This window comes from Pinus tabuliformis, chromosome 7, assembly GCF_031772625.1.
Source record: "Pinus tabuliformis cultivar Carrire ecotype Pingquan chromosome 7, CPIR1, whole genome shotgun sequence".
Lineage (NCBI taxonomy): Eukaryota > Viridiplantae > Streptophyta > Pinopsida > Pinales > Pinaceae > Pinus > Pinus tabuliformis.
Genome location: NC_142293.1, coordinates 1,363,402,886 through 1,363,422,073, shown reverse-complemented (window position 1 = coordinate 1,363,422,073; position 19,188 = coordinate 1,363,402,886). Strand labels below are relative to the sequence as shown.

Sequence of the window (19,188 nt, the reverse complement as noted above, 5' to 3'; positions counted from 1 at the left end):
CCATCTGGCCCCATAAACTCCATCACCAATTGTTTCCAATTGGTGGTAACCCGACCAAGGGAATACAACCATTAGACTCCCAGCACCACATTGGTGTCTGGTACATCCACCACGAAAAAGTGGTCTGTCATCGAATAGTTCCCCATAGTCACTGTCAGAGTGGGAACATATCGAGTACACTGCATAGTCTTGTCCCCTGGTATTAGGACTGAAAATCCCTCAAACTCTGTAGTGGTGATGCCCCTCCTCTGGACCATCTAAGCATCAATAAAATTTTGAGTGGACCCACTATCTACCAAGACTGAGACACATTTCCCCTGTACTGTACCTCTGATCCTCAAGGTCAAGAATTTGGGAATCTCGCACAAGGAAGCTAGGACTCCCCTTGTTGGTGTGAAGGATGCTCCTCCCTGAGGTGGTGGTGGTGGTGGTCCTTTCCCTAATGTCTCCTCATTGTCCCCACCACCAAACTCCAACTCCTCCTCATCTTCCTAATCATTGTCTCAGAAGACTTCGATGTAATGGGCCCTACTTGTTGTGCACCGATGACCAGGTGCCCAAGGCTCACGACATGTCAAGCATACCTTCTTCTTCCCGAGGTCTCTCCTTGTCTCATCATCCAACAGGCCTCGCCCTTGGGTTGCTCTCTCCTCTATAGGTGCAGGAGTGTCACTTCCCTTCTGTGGGTAGGGAGTGCGTGTAGGAAATGGAGCTCGAGCCTTGGGAATGGCCCCCTGCAAATCCCGAGTGCAAGATACTGCCTCCAGAAGAGTCGATGGTTTGCGAGACTTCACCAATCCTCACAATGGCTCTGTCAATCCCTCCACAAATGTGTATACTCTCCTCATATCTGAAAAATCATGCACCATGGCGGAGACCCTCAAAAACTCCAAGATATAATGCTCTGGATGCCCTATCTGCTTGAGCTGGGTCAATTCCCTGAAGTGAGCCTCTGGATCCTTCTAATCAAAACGCTCCACTACTCTCCATGTGAACTCCTCATAGGAGGTCACGCTGGCATGTCCTAGAGTGTACAAACCATGAAACCATCAATCATGTGCTTCCCCCTCCAGGTACAATGTGGCCATCTTGATGGCTTCTACTTCTGTCATTTGATTCAGTTGGAAGTATGTGTCTAGCTTCTCCACCCCAGCACATGTTGTGCACTTGGAAGTGCCATCATATGTAGGGGAATACATTTTCCCAATAGAACGATGTAGCTCATAGTTCTGAGTATCATAGCCTTTCCCCTTCTCATTCTGCTTAATCTTGCAAAAGTCTTTGAAGGTCAAAGCTTCTCTGAAGTCTGCCCCCATGGATTGCCATTCTCAGAAATGCTCTCCTATCAACAATGAATCCTCACCTCCACTAGTCTCTTCCTACGCCAAAGTTATAAAAGAGGGTAAAGTAGCTCGAGCTAGCTCACTTGAGGATGTTCGTTGCGCAGTTAAAGAAGGATGATTGAATTGTTGATAGGCCCCAAAAGTCTCTCCAACTATGAACTCTCGGTGAGTGCTTCGCTCCCGGTTCTGCATTTTGATCTCGTCCAAAATCTCCTTCTGCCCCTTTGCCAAATCATTTAAAGCATTCAAGAGACTATCGAAATCCATCTCCTCCTTGCTCTTGGGCTCACCCATATCTTCTGCTACTGCAGCCTTCCCACGATCCTCCATGTCTGGAGTAATCTCCAACTCCCTTTCCTTTCTCCAGTACTTCTGCCCTCTATAAGTGATATTATGTTGGTCTTCTTCACTCATAGAAAATTTTCCCCATAGCTGAGCCAGAATCTAAGCTATGATACCACTGTAATGTTCTAAACTTAAAAAAACATTGGTACACAAAAGCCAATTCGATTATTGCACAAAAAAATTAAACTATCAACAAATACTCAATACACAAGAGAAACGGGAACCAACTAAGCCATTTTATTTAGTAATGGAGCAATGTACAATAGTATGGAAAGAGCACCTGGGCTTGCCTCAAGGGAAATCTAGACAGAACCCAAGTGTCAACAATAATCCCAAATTCTAGAAAACAATTTCTCCTCTAAAGCTCTACGTTGTCTCCCAGCTATAACAATTGCTGGATAGAAAGGTGCTGCAAGAAACCCCACCTCCAGTGCTCAAAAATTTTTGAAATTTCAGCCACAAAATCCTTGGCCAAAACCCAGAAAAAACCAGAAAGGGTTTGGCCTATCTCCAACCACCCAATTTCGACCTCGTCTATGGCCTATGCCCTCCAAGAAGATACAACAAAATGGCCTGCAAGAAATGGCCACAAATTCCTCCTCCATGCTCTAAAATGGAAGGAAAAACCACTCCAAATATCTCCTCTAACCTCCATGCCAAAGATCAACCTCAAGTACTGATATTCTACCCACCATATGAGCTCCCACACAATGCTTCTGCACTGGCCCAGGAAGTGCGCAAATCACACTACTAAACTTGAAGCCCAAACAGTGCCCAAACTACCACAAAAGCTAGAAATTCTCTTTAGCCTCTCCTCTAGAAAATCTCACAACAAAACTATCCTACTTAGCTCCACAAACAACTCGACTTCCTCTCTCTCTGCGGCCTCCAAAACACGCACCACCTGGAAGTAAATGCTACTACTGGAAACCACAACGAGAATCTCCTCTTGAAGAAATGAAGGAAATATTCCTAGGATGGCACTCGAAGTCCCCCGAAGAAAGGATGAGCTCTCCGCCTGAAGAACTCGTGCTAAAATGCCAGTGACTCGGCTAAGTAACTTGAGCAACCAAGAGAAATCGATATACATTCATGAATGATTTGAGAAGAGAGAGTTGCCCTCCTTATATAGTTTTCATGGGGGAATTTTCCCTCCATTTTTCCCTCCATCATGGGCCCCACTTAACCAATTCCACGCAAAATTTATCTCCCTCTCTATGCATATCGAACTAGGGAGTGCGTAATTCCCTAGTGAGGGTGGCCTCCATGTGTAACTTAATTTTTTAAAAAAATATATTCTCCTACTCTAATCTCCTAATAGCATCGAATGGGGTCCACTAACTCCAAAATTGGCCCCATAATAAAAAAATAAATCTTGTTCCAAAATTATTTAGGAAGGGACACTACACAATTCTACCCTCTAGCTTATATGCAGAAATCCATCATGAATCGGTAGAAGTTTAGACAACTTAAAGGTCAAACTGTGCAAGATTACACCCAAGAATTCAGAAAAAAAGTCTCTAATGTTAGGTGTAGACTTTCAATCACAAGACACGTTGTTGAAGTACGTAGGGGGTTTACTTAGTTACCTTAATCATACATTCTTTATGTTTAATCCCAATAATCTAGATGAGGTGTGTGTGAAAGCCACTCATCTTGAGGCAAGAGGGAAAAACACTCCATAAGAGGGTAGTAAAAGTCCATTTAAGGGTAAAGGAAAAGAAAAGGGTTTCAAAGGGAAGGGAAAGAAAAATGTATCTATTAAGAAGGAAGGAGAGAAATTAACATGAAAGAATTGTTCCAAAGAGGGTCACGTTGGAGCTCATTGTTGGAAGCTTCATCCCGAAATGAAACCAAAGAAATTCAACAACAAGGGAAAACAAAAGACAATTGCAACCACTCAACATGATTTTGGATCCAATTCGGGTGATGAAACTAAAATTACAGTCATGGGTATGAAGGGAAAACAATCCATTGCTAGCACTAATACTTCAAATTCACACAATGAAACTCCAAATGAACAGAAGAGGATAGAACTTTTTCACATAAGGGTGATCTCAAAACATAGCAAAATTGATACTCTTTTTTATAGTGGATCTCAAGCCAATCTCATCTCTGAAAACATTGTCAAAAGTTTAATATTGGAAACCATTCCACATCATAAACCATATTCACTTGGATGGGTGTGTGACAATTCACAAAGCCATTGAAATAAAAAAAAGGAAGAACAACTTGAATTGAGACGATGGATTAAAACTAAGCAACACATGGAAACCTTTACTTGAAATCTTAAAGAATCAATAATTAACTCATATCCCTCATAATAATTTAATCCCTCCTCTCTCATTAAAAATCAATAAAATAAAAAACAAAACAACTAGCAAACATTATCTAACATCCTCCTTAAAAATATAAACACAAAATCAAATAATTGATTATTTCATAACTAATCATTTGATAATATTAAAATAAAACTCAAATCATAATGTATTAATTATAATATTATAGTAACATATGAATTTAAATTAATCAATTTTTAATTAATTAATTAATTTAAAAAATTAATTAATTAATTAGTTTGTTTGTTTAATTAATATAACAAAATAATTAATTAATTAAACGGGCGAAAGGGAGTTCTGGGACAGAAGCGTGGGTTTACAGAAAATGGCCGCCGCTACCACAGGTTGCCCTATCATTACTGGAGCTGACAGGGCAAAGATCCTTGTGCAGCAAGTGCAGAGCATTCGAATCGGCAAAGAAGGCAAGATGCGATGGGGGATTTGGTACCCTCTTCTGGAAAATGAGAGATCTACCATAGATCGGGAACATGGTGCGATGGATCGAGATTTTGGTGCGCACAGGAGAACTAACGCCATTCTTCATATCACACCCCCTTCCCAATCTGTCGCAAACCCGACAGTTCTGGCTCCCTGGGGATGCAGCGTTGAAGAATTCTGGGATAGACGCCTGGATCTCCTTGTATTGGCGTCTCCAAAGGCATTCAGTTTCACGCTGGCTCAGATCCAAGGACAAGAAGCTCACAGGGACCATAAACCAGAGGTAAGGACGCGCAATCTAAACCTTAATACATACCGAACCTCGGAGCAGATCAATCGCGGGGGAAATCGACACCATGGTCTAGATCGAAAGCCGCCTGAAAATGCAGGGGTACTAAAAGGGTTTTGCTCCCCCCAACGAGGAATACCTATCATTCATGGACCCGGATCGACCCCCCACACCTCGGGAGGGTATACTAATCACCGATCTGCTACTGAACAAAAAGATCGGGCGCAAAACAGAGAGAACAACCCTCATCAAGCTCAGATCTGGAGGCATATATGCACAGATGCTCCCTCCCGCACAGGATCTCAGTCCCAGATCGCAGATCTGACATGGGGACGCGCTCTTGACACGCCAGATCTGGAAGCAACTGCTCTTGAAGCGCCCAAGGAGAATCAAAGCAACCTCTTTATCAGATCCATGGAAGGGAACACAATATGTATCAGGATAGGTAGCTGGGAAGCGATAAAAACGCTCAAACAAAGGATACAGGAAAGGACAGGCATACCACCATGCAAACAAATCCTGAACTACACAGGAAAAATACTGCAGGAGGAGCACAAACTGAGCAAATATGGCATAGGAAAAGACTCAACCATTTACCTCAGTACAAGACTCCGCAGAGGAAGTCCAAGCATGAGCTCAAAAGGACCTGTTTCCTTCAAAGATGCAGTGAAAGGGAAGAAGGAAACACAAGCACATACAGATCAGCAAGTCACAATCCTCGGACCCTACATCATCGAGCAGACAGCACAAAACCCTGCAATAGCAATTTCTACACCTGAGGTAAACGAAATACATGAGGATTATTTAACCAAAGCTGTGATATGCAGGTTCAATGGGTTTTGGCCCAAGCCGGAAGCCCTTCGTCAATGGATATACTCCATATGGACAGTAAACTGCGACATCCATCTTTGTTCTAAAGGGTTCTTTATTGTAAAATTTGATACAGTAAATGACAAAGAATATGCATTGAACGAGGGGCCATGGTTCTGGGGCAATGCTGGACTGTTTTTAACACCTTGGTTCCCGGAATTCGACCCTAATACTATGGTGGTCTCCAAAATGCCTGTGTGGGTAAAATTATTTAACCTACCCCTTCACTTTTGGCATTTCAAAGTATTAGTAGATATTGGCAATGCATTGGGGAAATTTTTAAAAGCAAATAATGAACGCCTCTCCAAGGACATCTACACTTTTGCCAGGATCTGCGTGGAGGTGGATCTCAGCCAAGGATTGCCAGACCACATCCTCTTACTACACAACAGAAAGCAATGGGCACAGCCACTTGATTATGAAAACACAACCTTTAGATGCCGCATATGTCGTCAAACTGGCCATCTACAAAGTATGTGCCCTCAAAACAAAAAAGACAAGAAAAGAAGACAACCACCAAGGCCGAAAGGATGGTAGTTTTCAGCCACATATGGCATAGAAGAAGAAGAAAACACAGAAGATATCAGCATAGCCCAAGAAGCAGAATATACAGGAAATAATACTGAACACAGCCCACAGAATGATGAAAAACAGATGGAGTCTGCATTAGTGCAAATCAGTCCACAGCAGCAAAGCGAGAAATATAGCCCAGAACAAGAAATCGGAGGCAACAAGTGAGCACACTCTACAGAAAGCTCAGATTCTGAAAAAGAATATACAAACGAAGCACAGATGGCAATTGTAATAGCCACACCCAACAATGAGGGTTGGCGGAAAGTGGAAAAAAAGAAAGGTAGAAAAGCATAGTTTTTAGACTGTAAATCATCTTAGATCCTGAAGCACAGGACAAGTTTTGATAAAGCATATGCTGATTCAGCATCTACAACATGTAATTTTACTCAATATGAATAAAATTACGATTTTTCCAGGGGAAATTTTTTTTAATTAATTAATTAATTAATTAAACAAATTAATTATAAACAAAAAATAATATTAATAATAACCTAAATATTAATAATCAGATAATTGCCGACCAATTTTCTTACATTATTTCTTTCATAACCTATATATATATATATAGATATAGATATAGATATAGATATAGATATAGATATAGATATAGATATATATAGATATAGATATAGATATAGATATATATATATATATATATATATATATATATATATATATATATATATATATATATATACTCTGAAATATAGCTCATGGATACATCATTTATAGCTTCAGAATATCTATTGACGAATCCCCTGATGATGGACTCACTTGGTAGTCCGAAACATTGGGTTTATAAAACTCTATAACAGGTCATTCCTCCTCTATCTAAAAGTGTTATATAATTAAAATGTTTAAATTATACTTTATGTACATTATTTATATAAATTATTTCTAACTTGCTTTAATTAATATTTAATGTGATTTATTTAATTTATAATATTATTATTACAAAATTATTTTATGAATATATTTACATATTATTTATCATAATCTAATAATTGAGGGTGAGAATGTTTCTTTCTTCTACCAAATGTAATAATATATGTATTATATTTTTAACACTTCTAATTTAATAAATAGATAAATAGATAACAAGTAATCTAATATCTAATGGTTAATATACAACATTTAAATTCCAACTATAATTATATTTTAAATTTCAATTATAATTATTTCTTTTATATATATATATATATATATATATATATATATAGTTTTTACATGTTTAAAAATATATAACATATCTAAATTTTAACTTGTATTTTATACATTATAGATCCTAGTTTTATGTATATTCATAGGTACAATACCATATATTTTATATGAAGAATATATGTAACTACAAATATTATCAACATCTATCAAATTTGTGGTAATTGAATTCAGGTGGGGTGGATACCATTCTTTCCTCTCAACCACCATAAACAACCCCACTAACATATATGTTATAGATTAATTATTCAATTAAATACATTAATTTTATTAAATATTTGTTTTATATATTTAAATATATAATTATTACGCCGTAAGGCGTTTCCCTCTGAAACCAACTCCCCAAATTACCACTGTGTACAGTTTTCCACCCTCCATTTTTTTTTTCCGAGGAAAAAAGCTAAAACTTTTTATTTATAACTATAAAAAGTCTTTTTTTTTTTTACAGATTGTTCAGAAGCCATGCCGAGGCTCAAGAGATCTCCAACCGCTCAACCCAAAGGGAGCTATTCTGCTGATAAAACAAAGCTGTATGAGTCTTCCTCCCGGGAGGATGTATAAACAGTACATAGCGTGACTTATAGAAACCGGGGTCACCTTCTACGAAGGATAAACAACCCCATACAATAAAAATATTATATATGTCTGAAACCATGAGATAATATAAACAAAAACGGGAAAAAAGAGAGTCTGTAATCTGTATAATATAAGCCGGAGATGAAGTCTGAAAAGGGGATTATATACAAAAACATAAACAGTAACAATATATCTGAGAGAAGAGCTGTCAAAAAAGAATTATAAACTGTGATCATCAAGTCTGTGCATATGGAGGCTGATCTGATCTGTATGACTGTCCCTGTACAGTCTCTTCTATTGCCCAGCTGCCCGGATCCTGTTGTAGACCAGCCTTAGATAGCTGATCTGCTTCCTCATTCCTGTCCCTGTATATATGGCAAATTGAAAACCTGTTAAAAAATGTCTTCAAATAAGAAATTTCTTCAACAATTGTTTTCAAAATCTGATTTTGACAAGTTGCACTTCCATTGACCCAGTTTATGACATTTAGTGAATCTCCAAAAATCTGAATGGTATTGATGTTTCTTTGATGAAGCCAGCATAAAAGGTATCTTAAGGCCGATATTTCAGCATAGTTGTTTGTGCCTGTACCCAATCCAACGGATGCTTTTAGTGAATGTTCCGAATTGATATGTATGCATAGACCTGCTCCAGCTCTATTGTTTTGGGATGCCCCATCAAAGTAACCACACGGAATACCCTCCTGAATAATGATATTTCTTTGTTTTGTTTTGGACTTTTTATCCTCGGGTGGAGGCAAAGCAGAATAAATGGCTGAGATATTTGTGGCTATAACAGAAGTAAGTGAATCTTTATCTTGAAAGAGACTCTTGTTCCTGGCGAGCCAAACTCCCCAACAGAAAATGAGGGGCAGGTTCCTCATATTCCCTTCTGGATAGGAGTGCCACCATTTCCTCCAAGCGACCTCCAGAGGATCATGCCCCCACTGGGCTTTGATTTTGAGAAGATCAGTGACCTCCTCCCATATCCTCTTTGAGAAAACACAGTTGGTGAAGAGATGATTGATGGTCTCCTCATCTGATTTGCATAAGGGGCATCGCCCTGGCCCAGCAAAAAACCTGGTCTGTAATGTTTCCCATGTTGGAACCTTCCTTTTTAAGATGCACCAGTGAAAGAGCCTGGATTTGGCAGGGCATTTTAATTTCCATATATCTTTAGCCCACCAATCCGGAGCTCCCCAGCCTTTCTTTCCCATAAGAAAAGAGTACCCATCTTTTGGTGAATACTCCCCAGAATTGCTTTGTGCCCACATCAAGCTATCAGGTTCATCCTTTAACCTGACATTGGATCGTTGCAGTTCTTTAATAAACCCCTCCCATTCATTCTTCCATCTACCGTTTAACCCTAATTCTTCATCATCCTTCCAAGCCTGTCCCCAAATAGTAGACTGTCCAGCTCTTTCCACCTGATTTAGTGATGTTATACCTTTAGAATCAAGGTGTCGAAGAAGCCCTGGGGATAATGCATAAGCTTCATTGCAACCAATCCAAGGGTCTCTGCCAATCCTGATCTGTCTCCCATCTCCCACTTTCCAAGCTAAACCTTGCTCGATCACTGAGAAGGCATCCACCGTGGCCTTCCAGATTGCTGAAGAATTTTTTACCTTCTTGTTTTGACTCCGGATCCACTCTTCCAGAGGCATTGGGTCTATGTACTTCCTTTTCACCACCCTTGTCCACAGGTTTTCCATGGTTATTAGCCTCCATCCTGATTTTGCTGCTAGTGACATGCTGAACTCAGGGAGTCTTTTTATCCCCCATCCTCCCCATTCTTTAGGTCTGGCTACTTTGTCCCAAGCCACCCAGGGTAAACCCGAGGAATCCTTTGTTCCTGCCCATAGGAATCTGCAACAAATTCTTCTAATTTTCTCCATTACACCTTTGGGGATCCAGGTTAGAGCAGCCCAATAAACTGGGATGGCTAGTAGTACAGATTTTATAAGGGTCAACCTACCAGCTCTGGACAGCCATCTAAAGCTCCAGTGTGATATTCTGGATTCTATCTTTGCTATGAGCCAGTTCCAGTCATCTTTTTTATAAGCAGCAGGCTTTAGCCAAAAGCCCAGATACTTGAAGGGAACTTCCAGGGGTTGACTAGGGAAAGGAAATAGTTCAGCCATTTGATTTCTTCCCCTTCTTTCAAAATCTGCCATACAAGCTTGTGATTTCCCAGAATTAATCTGCATTCCAGTGGCTTTTAGAAATAGATCAAAGATACATTTAAACTCCTTTAATTCACTACCATTACCATTGGTGAAAATCAAGATATCATCAACAAAAAGAAGGTGAGTGATGTAGAGATTGATTGCTACCTCGATACCTTTTACCTTTTCCTCCCTTCTGGCTTTGTGAATCAGTCTACTGAGCCCTTCTGCCACAAGGAGGAACAGGAGAGGGGATAATGGACACCCTTGCCTGAGGCCTCTCTGGCTGTTAAAGAAAGAGGAGGCTGCTCCATTGATCAATACAGCAAAGCTAACATTTGTGATGCACCCCATAATCCAGCTGACGAAAGGATAGCTGAAGCCCACATGAGTTAGAAGCATCCTTAGATATAGCCAGCTGATCCTATCATATGCTTTGGAAAGGTCAATTTTAAGAACAACTCCCTTCTTTTTCTTCATTTTGATACTGTGGATAACCTCCTGTGCTACTCCTATAGCTTCATGTATCTGTCTTCCATCCAGGAACCCAAATTGTTCCATAGATATATTTCTTGACAGTATTGGTGCAATTCTGATAGCTATAACCTTTGAAATAATCTTGTAAATGTAGTTACACAAAGAAATTGGTCTAAAATCTTCAAAGCTTTCCGGCTCATCCTTCTTGGGAATCCACCCTCCATTTTTATGTTAGACGATAGAATTATTTTCTACCGTCCGATTGATACCTCCATCACACGGCATATCTGAGTGGTTACAGGGCATATCTGGGTTGTTACTAAAATCGGTCAGGTGGCACTTAGTTATTCTGTTCCCTGCGAATATCATTGAGCCTCCACGCAGCGGTTATTCTAAGCGGTTACGTTCCTCAGGGCAGAGTGGGCCAGAACATAGGTACCTCCACGCAGCGGTTATTCTAAGCGGTTACGTTCCTCAGGGCAGAGTGGGCCAGAACATAGGAGTACAGCGCAGAGGATTAATGGTCCATCGCCACCCAGCCATGGCCCGGGATCCAGGTCAAGGGTTTGTGCTGGAGTAACTCCATCACCAACCAGCTTTCTTCTTTGTCTCTGAGGTGGTGTCGTCGATCATACGCGTGAGAGGAAATCGTTCACTAGTATGTTGTCACGATCTCTCTGTCGTCCAAGTCGGCACTTCGAAAAATACTCGACCTTGCTCTGGGATGGTCTGCAAGGTAAATTGCTTTCCATGATGTGGTTTTAGCTAGGATAGTTCTGGACAATGGAGTGAGTTGATGTGGTTTAGAAATCGCTGGCAGTGGGCTGAAATCAGTGTCCGCTTGCTCTTACTTCTGCTACCAGTGCTTCCAATGCCCTTGCCTTTTACTCCACTCTAAGTTCTTTTGCTCCTGCTCCTGTATTTACTTATGTCTTTTGGTTCTCCATACCGATCCTGAAAAAGAAGTCTACATGGTTCTATATATATCCTAGCAATACTCTGAACCATATATCCTAGCAATACTCTACCCAAACTAGACCTGCCTTTCCTTTCATGACCTTTCCCGTTGTTGGTTGGCATAATTACATATATAGAGAATGAGCAACAACCGCTCATTGATTTCCTCGATCTCCTTCTGTACCTAATTCATATTGAAAAGAAAGAGCGGAGAAGAATGCTGAAACTAATTCCAAAGTCGAAAATGAAAACTTTCTCCATTTGGATATTCTTATTTATCAAAACCTCGCACGAGGCATATTGTTTTGTTGTCCAAAGCCCACACCAGGTCCAACAAGTGAAACAAAAGCCTTATTTTGCTTCTCAACAGCTGTGTGTAGGCGAAAGGCAGTAGATACCACAATCTATCTAAAGAGCTAAGTCTAATTGATATTTTCAGGAGTGAGGTTGTTCGCTTTTGCCGCTTGCAGACGTTGCTCTGCACCTTCTTACATAGCACAATCAAATCGTCCAGTTCACCATCCAACCCATACTTTGCTGGTCTCCTGGGTGGGCACTCACAGGTTGGTTTATTGCATAGTTACCAAGTTCACCTTTATCGAGAAAAAAAATTGGAATATTCGTTAATATGGTTCGATTCGCATCTTAATATGTTAATATGTCAATTGTTTAGTAAGGTACAGAATTTTTGGTTTACATAATCAATTCAATCTAACGGAGTTTTTGGTTTACATAATCAATTCACGCTGACAATGCGTGGCTCTGGTTCTCTAATTTATCCCGTCGGATTTGGAACTACCCGTTGCCATTCTCAGCAACAAGGCTCAGCAAAGGGCGTGGCGCTCGAAAACAACTTTTGAATCTCCTTGATCGACGAGCAATCAGCCATGGTACAATAGATACACAGAAACATCATTTTACCATTTTTATATTTAGAAAGCTATGGTTACCAAAAAAAATAGTTAGTTATTAAAAAATTTACTTTTTTATTAAAAATTATAACATGATTATGCTTTATATTTCAAAAAATACAGAATTTTATAATATATTTTCCTTATTCTCATAGTTGTATCCGACGATTGCTATTAAGGATAATTCTGTGTATAGCTATTAGCAGGTTGCCCATAATGAAGGGTGGTTCACTGTAAAATGATTGATATTTGGAATTCAATTACGACTTATATTTTGTGATTTACTACATGGATTAATTTATACAGTTTTATGGATAAATTGTTAAATAAATTTGTACATGAAAGGGATAGAAATTGAGATATAATTTTTTTTTTTGCATATAGAGATTACTTATATCTAATATTCCATTTTTTAACATTACACTTTAATTTTGAATTTTGTTATTCATAATATTTATATTTTGTGATTTATCGCATAGATTAATTTAAACAGTTTTATTGTTAAATAAATTTGTATATGAAAATGATAGAAATTGAGATACAAGTTTTTTTTGTATATAGAGATTACTTATATCTAATTTTCCATTTTTTAACATTACACTTTAATTTTGAATTTTGTTATTCATAATATTGGATTGTATTTACATGTTTCTCTAATAAAAACATGAGGTAGTAAAGACACCTAAAAAGGAATGCATAATCTGATATTAATTTATATAAAACATAAATAATAGAGTAATAAAAATATTATACAATATGCTGACAATGAAATGATAAGTAAATCTAAAAATAATAGAATAATAAAAAAATGAAATTATAAATAAGTCTAATCTTTATGGAAATGTAAGAAGAAAGTAGGTAGTAAAGACACCTAAAAACAAAGGGATACAACATAATTTTATATTAATTTATATAAAACATAAATAATAGAATAGTTAAAGTCTTTTAATAATGGAAATAAGATGAGGATAAAGGTTTTGAGAGGATTTTATAATTTTGAAAGTATTTGGTTATTAGATTAATCTCTCTTTTTTCATTATTAACAAATTTTGTAATTGGAATGGTCTTGTATTTACATACAAAATAAATATTTAAAATTAATTGCAATATATTTATGTAGACTTTATTATAAAATAAATATTTTTGTATCTTTGTATATTTAAATATTTTTGTGTCTTTGTATATTTTTTCTCTCTTATGATGTTCTTTTATTCTTTTAATGATAACTAAGTCTAAAGATGGAAAAGTGAGAAGAAATGTAAGAAGAAAGTAGGTAATGAAGACACCTAAAAACAAAGAGATACAAGTCCAAAGTGTAGTAAAGACACCTAAAAACAAAGGGATACAAAAATATAACTAAGTGTAGTAAAGACACCTAAAAACAAAGGGATACAAAAATATAATTAAGTCTAAACCAGATGGAAAAGTAAGAAGAAAGTAGGTAGTAAAGACACCTAAAAAAAAAGGGATACAAGTCGAAAGTGTAGTAAAGACACCTAAAAACAAAGGGATACAAGTAGAATAGTTAAACTTTTTTAATAATGGAAATAAGATGAGGATAAAGGTATTGAGAGGATTTTACAATTTTAAAACTACTTGGTTATTAGAGTAATCTCTCTTTTCTCATTATTAACAAAATTTGTAATTAGAATACTCTTGCATTTACATACAAAATAAATGTTTAAGATTAATTGCAATATATTTATATTTGGTTATTAGTTTAATCTCTCTTTTTAAGTGTAGTAAAGACACCTAAAAACAAAGGGATACAAAAATATAATTAAGTCTAAACCAGATGGAAAAGTAAGAAGAAAGTAGGTAGTAAAGACACCTAAAAAAAAAGGGATACAAGTCGAAAGTGTAGTAAAGACACCTAAAAACAAAGGGATACAAGTAGAATAGTTAAACTTTTTTAATAATGGAAATAAGATGAGGATAAAGGTATTGAGAGGATTTTACAATTTTAAAACTACTTGGTTATTAGATTAATCTCTCTTTTCTCATTATTAACAAAATTTGTAATTAGAATACTCTTGTATTTACATACAAAATAAATGTTTAAGATTAATTGCAATATATTTATATTTGGTTATTAGTTTAATCTCTCTTTTTCATTATTAACAAAATTCGTAATTGGAATGGTCTTGTATTTACATACAAAATAAATGTTTAAGATTAATTGCAATAGATTTGTGTAGACTTGGTTATAAAATAAATATTTTTGTATCTTTGTATATTTAAATATTATTGTATATTTGTATATTTACTCTCATTTTTGTATCTTTGTATATTTAAATATTATTGTATATTTGTATATTTACTCTCTCTTCTGTTGGGTAGAGTACATAATTTCTATTGATTTAATTTTTATATTTTACATTTCGTATGAGATGGAAACAAAGGGATACAAGTCAAAAGTGTATATGAATGCATAATCTATATTAATCTATATAAAACATAAATAATAGAATAGTTAAAAAAATTTAATAATGGCAAAGGGTGGTTCATTGTAAAATGATCATTTGGAATTCAATTAGGGCTTATATTTTGTGATTTACCACATAGATTAATTTATACAGTTTTATGGTTAAATTGTTAAATAAATTTGTATATGAAAGGGACAGAAATGGAGATATATATATTTTTTTTGTATGTAGAGATTACTTATATTTAATATTCTATTTTCTAACATTACACTTTAATTTTGAATTTTATTATTCATAATATTTATATTTTGTGATTTATCACATAGATTAATTTATATAGTTTTATTGTTAAATTGTTAAATAAATTTGTATATGAAAAGGATAGAAATTGAGATATACCTTTTTTTTTTGTATATAGAGATTACTTATATCTACACTTTAATTTTGAATTATTCATAATATTGGATTGTATTTACATGTTTCCTAAAAAAAGAAGGTAATAAAGACACCTAAAAACAAATGGATATAAAAAGTGTAGTATGCGAATGCATAATCTTATATTAATTTATATAAAACATAAATAATAGAATAGTTAAATTTTTTTTAATAATGGAAATAAGTCGAAGCTAAAGGTTTTGAGAGAATTTTATAATTTTAAAATTATTTGGTTATTAGATTAATAATTTTTTTCATTATTAACCAAATTTGTAATTGGAATGGTCTTGTATTTACATACAAAATAAATGTTTAAGATTAATTGCAATATATTTACGCCGTAAGGCGTTTCCCTTTGGGAAGAACTCCCTTATATGCCACCGTGTCTTATTTTCGACCATTGATCTGATGTGTTAGATGATTAAAAGAGATTGTGCTGTTGGAATTTTAATCAGCGTTGGTTGAACTCCCTGTTTATCTCATGCTGAAGAGATTACCCGCTCGAAACCCTTCGCAGACAGTAGTGATGGCTTCGCTGGAGTTTCGATTTCCTTGGCATCTTCTTTTTTAGTGATGTCCTCCCGCCGCGGCATGCCAGCTACATCGCCGGAGGGCTGTTGTCACCTATGGTCTGTAATTATGATGTACCAGAGATCTGTGATCTAATGCCCAATTCGGTATGGCGCATTCAATCTCTCAATTTATGCAGCGTTTGCCCCGATATTGAGCCAACATCACTAGAATTTCAGGACCTTCTAATTCACTGCGTTGGGTATTTGTTCTAGGTCTGTAACTATTCTTTGTTTTCTCCCGAGGGTTCACGTGAGCGGTTTGATGCTGCCATACCTGAAGCAAAGAATGGAAGGGCATACAAACCCCAGGAAGCGCTGCAAATTAACGTCATCGTGGGACGTCCTTCCATCACAGTTTCAGGTTAGTTTTCTATTTTCGAATATCTTGATCTGTAACCAGTTTTTTTCTAGATCCACTTGTTAGCATTTAGAGCACTAGGTTTCCACTACCCTGGCATTCAAGCTTTCATGAAATATGTTTAAAGGGTTTTGTATCCTTCTGGGAAATGGAGAAACCGGTTTGCGTGTAGGTCCAGCCAACACTGATATTTACTGGGAAAGATTTTGGTATTAGAAGTACGACAGAGAGCTCCACCTCTGGTTCAGACAATAGTCAGTCTACGTCTTCCAATATAAAGCCCAAGGAAGAGGGCAACTACATGTTCGAACTTGGAGAGAATTTGACGCCTCGATGTAAGAACACATCTTTCATCACGGTTTTGCTCGTTTGTGATGGGATTTTCCTTTTGGAGTCTTAGATCTAAAGGAGGGTTATGTTGCTGATATTAAAATGTAGTTTATAAATAGCCTTTTGACCTGATCTACTCTACTAATCTGGCAAAAATATCTTGTTGTTTTGTTGACAAAATACTTAGTAAAATGGGTGAAGTTAGGCATTTAGGACTCCAGATTTCTTGTTATTATTATATCTCAACATAGGTAACAGTATATAATTCGTGATCAAAATAAAAACAACAAAGTCTGGAAATCTTACCCATTTAACTCAGCCACCACTAAAGTTCCTGGGGTGAGTTCGATTCCCAAGCTCATGTACTGTTCTTGGCTTAATGGCTATCTGTAATTTGTAGGAAGAGATTGTAATAAATTGATACAATTATTAAAAATATTGATTTAAAATTTGACTGTCATTTGGCGTATGCATCTATACTGTATACTGCTACTAGTTTTATTTTTTCCATACGGCAATATTCAGTAGGAGCCAAGTAGCCTTGGCCCATGTAATTTCACTTGATTTCCTTCCCACGAGATATCATGGCTTATGCAAATAGCTTAAGAAATTTCTCTGGCAGGTTGACTAATAATAGTTCTGCAGGTAACTATTTGACTTTACCCAATGAGGTTGCAGGAGCTCCTCAGTCTCTTATGCCTTCCCAAAGTACAAATTCAACACAGAATGCATTTTCGGGAGGGATTGGGACTGGTAACTCTGTTCTCACCTTTGTTGTAGTTTCATTTGGATAAGAAGTTTTATTAGTATACGAGGTGTTCTGGCCCTATAAAGTCAACCAACATCTTGCAGTTGGATATATGGATTCTTGGTACAAGAAATCCAGAACCCATCTCCTCATTTTTTCTCATAGGTTTACGTTTTCATTTTTCTTCTACCCTATGTGTGGATTTTACTCAAAATCCATTGACTGACTATCATAACTATGAATTTCCCGGTGTAAGAAGTTCATAACCCATGGGCATTAGGCCTATTTGAATGATTTTCCATCCCATCTTGATTTAGTTGACAATTTTTACTTCCTTGGCTGCGAGTTACCATCATTTACCCATTACCCATCTGGGCCATCTCTAACTACGTTTCGTGGTGTGAGAAGTTCATAACAACCTATTGGCATTAAGACTTCTTGAATGATATATTATCCCATTTGCATTTAGACAACTGTTTCACTTCCTTGCCAGGCGAGTTACCATCATCTATTCATGATCATACTCAATAAACCCAATTTTATAGACATGATGGATTGGAGGATTTTGAATTTTTGTAATAATCCAAATATTTTACTGCCTCCTTTATGGGATTTGAGTATGGAATCACAAGAAATATGAACTATACTATTTTTTGAGTGCTTTGTTCATGGGTTTTTACCATTGATTTAGACCTAGAAATTGAGCAGACAATTCCACTAAAATTTGCTGCCCTGTTTTTGGGTTTATTACCGGGAATATGAAATCCACTCACGACATTTCCATCTTTCTGTACCATTAAAAATCGAAGAGCCTGTTTGTTTGTTTGTTTGTTTTTTTTGGCTTCTTTCTTTTTATGTTTTTACTGTGAAACTCCCCTACTAATCTACTCTAGCGAAGGCCTTTTGTCTGATCCACTTAGACACCCCTTGTATTTAAGAGTGCTGAAGGTAGTTAAGGTTTAATACATGTGCTTGTTTGTTGCAGATGTCAGTGAATCTCTTCTTTATGAAGAGATATGGCATGCATGTGCTGGTCCACTTGTTACTTTGCCTCGTATTGGGGAGAGAGCTTTTCACTTTCCTCAAGGCCACATAGAGCAGGTATGGTGAAATTAATGGAAATGTTGATATGTGTTTCAGGGCAACAACTCAAATTGCATAGGGTTTTGAAAATCTATTGCCAATGGATCTTTCAAAATATAAACAATCTAATCATATTTATTGATTGTGTACACCATAATAGGTTATGCATCAACAAACCAAGGGGTTGATAAGCATATGCCACTGTATAATTACGCCGTAAGGCGTTTCCCTCTGGGAAGAACTCCCTTATATGCCACCGTGTCCTATTTTCGACCATTGATCTAGGTTCGTGATTCATATCTTAGAATTTAAACTGCAACGATAGGTTGGGGTTCATGATTTCGGTTTTAAGGATCCATTAACATTATGTTTAGAGTATAAATGATGTATTTTAAACTGCATATCTGACTTAGGAGTCTAGGGTTTAGACTTGAGAACGCCAATAGCAAACAGCTCTGTTCTAGAGTGCAGGTTTTAGATTTTATAATTCGAAGGTAGCCAAGTGTTAACGTTTAGGATTTATTATTAAAAATGGGGGTTTAGGGTTTAGCGTTTAAAGTTTATGTTCAGAAGTTAATGGTTATTTCATTTTGGTGATTTTTAGTATGTGATGGAGAAAGAGGCAAAGGAGGAGGAGGAAGCTTTGATGAAGTCTAGACTAGCAATTTATCTTGGAAATGGATTGCAATCTAAAGATTCAGAGACCAGGTTGTTGGCACTTAAATTGGCATGCTCC

General features: G+C 36.7%; 2 protein-coding genes across 2 annotated transcripts; one reads left to right on the top strand and one right to left on the bottom strand.

The window, feature by feature from the left end:
* Positions 1–8,226: 8,226 nt before the first annotated feature.
* On the bottom strand, positions 8,227–10,716 carry LOC149252659 (uncharacterized). The gene is made up of 2 exons (XM_089454225.1): positions 8,684–10,716; positions 8,227–8,356 (listed from the first exon to the last, which is right to left on the bottom strand). Exons 1-2 carry the CDS (start codon positions 10,714–10,716, stop codon positions 8,227–8,229), a joined length of 2,163 nt encoding a protein of 720 aa, XP_089310351.1.
* Positions 10,717–15,903: 5,187 nt separating this feature from the next.
* On the top strand, positions 15,904–18,619 carry LOC149252658 (uncharacterized). Its single transcript, XM_089456696.1, has 4 exons — positions 15,904–16,038; positions 16,147–16,294; positions 17,267–17,374; positions 18,355–18,619. Exons 1-4 carry the CDS (start codon positions 15,988–15,990, stop codon positions 18,477–18,479), a joined length of 432 nt encoding a protein of 143 aa, XP_089312822.1. The 5' UTR covers positions 15,904–15,987; the 3' UTR covers positions 18,480–18,619.
* The last annotated feature ends 569 nt before the right edge of the window (positions 18,620–19,188 follow it).

Excerpts from the sequence above, each read along its gene's own strand:
- LOC149252659 (XM_089454225.1), bottom strand. The coding sequence starts at position 10,716 with ATGGAACAATTTGGGTTCCTGGATGGAAGACAGATACATGAAGCTATA. Across the intron at positions 8,357-8,683 it reads ATTATTCAGGAGGGTATTCC|GGACAGGAATGAGGAAGCAG; the intron begins GTGTGGTTACTT and ends CCATATATACAG.
- LOC149252658 (XM_089456696.1), top strand. The coding sequence starts at position 15,988 with ATGGTCTGTAATTATGATGTACCAGAGATCTGTGATCTAATGCCCAAT. Across the intron at positions 16,039-16,146 it reads GTGATCTAATGCCCAATTCG|GTCTGTAACTATTCTTTGTT; the intron begins GTATGGCGCATT and ends TATTTGTTCTAG. Across the intron at positions 17,375-18,354 it reads TTCGGGAGGGATTGGGACTG|ATGTCAGTGAATCTCTTCTT; the intron begins GTAACTCTGTTC and ends TGTTTGTTGCAG.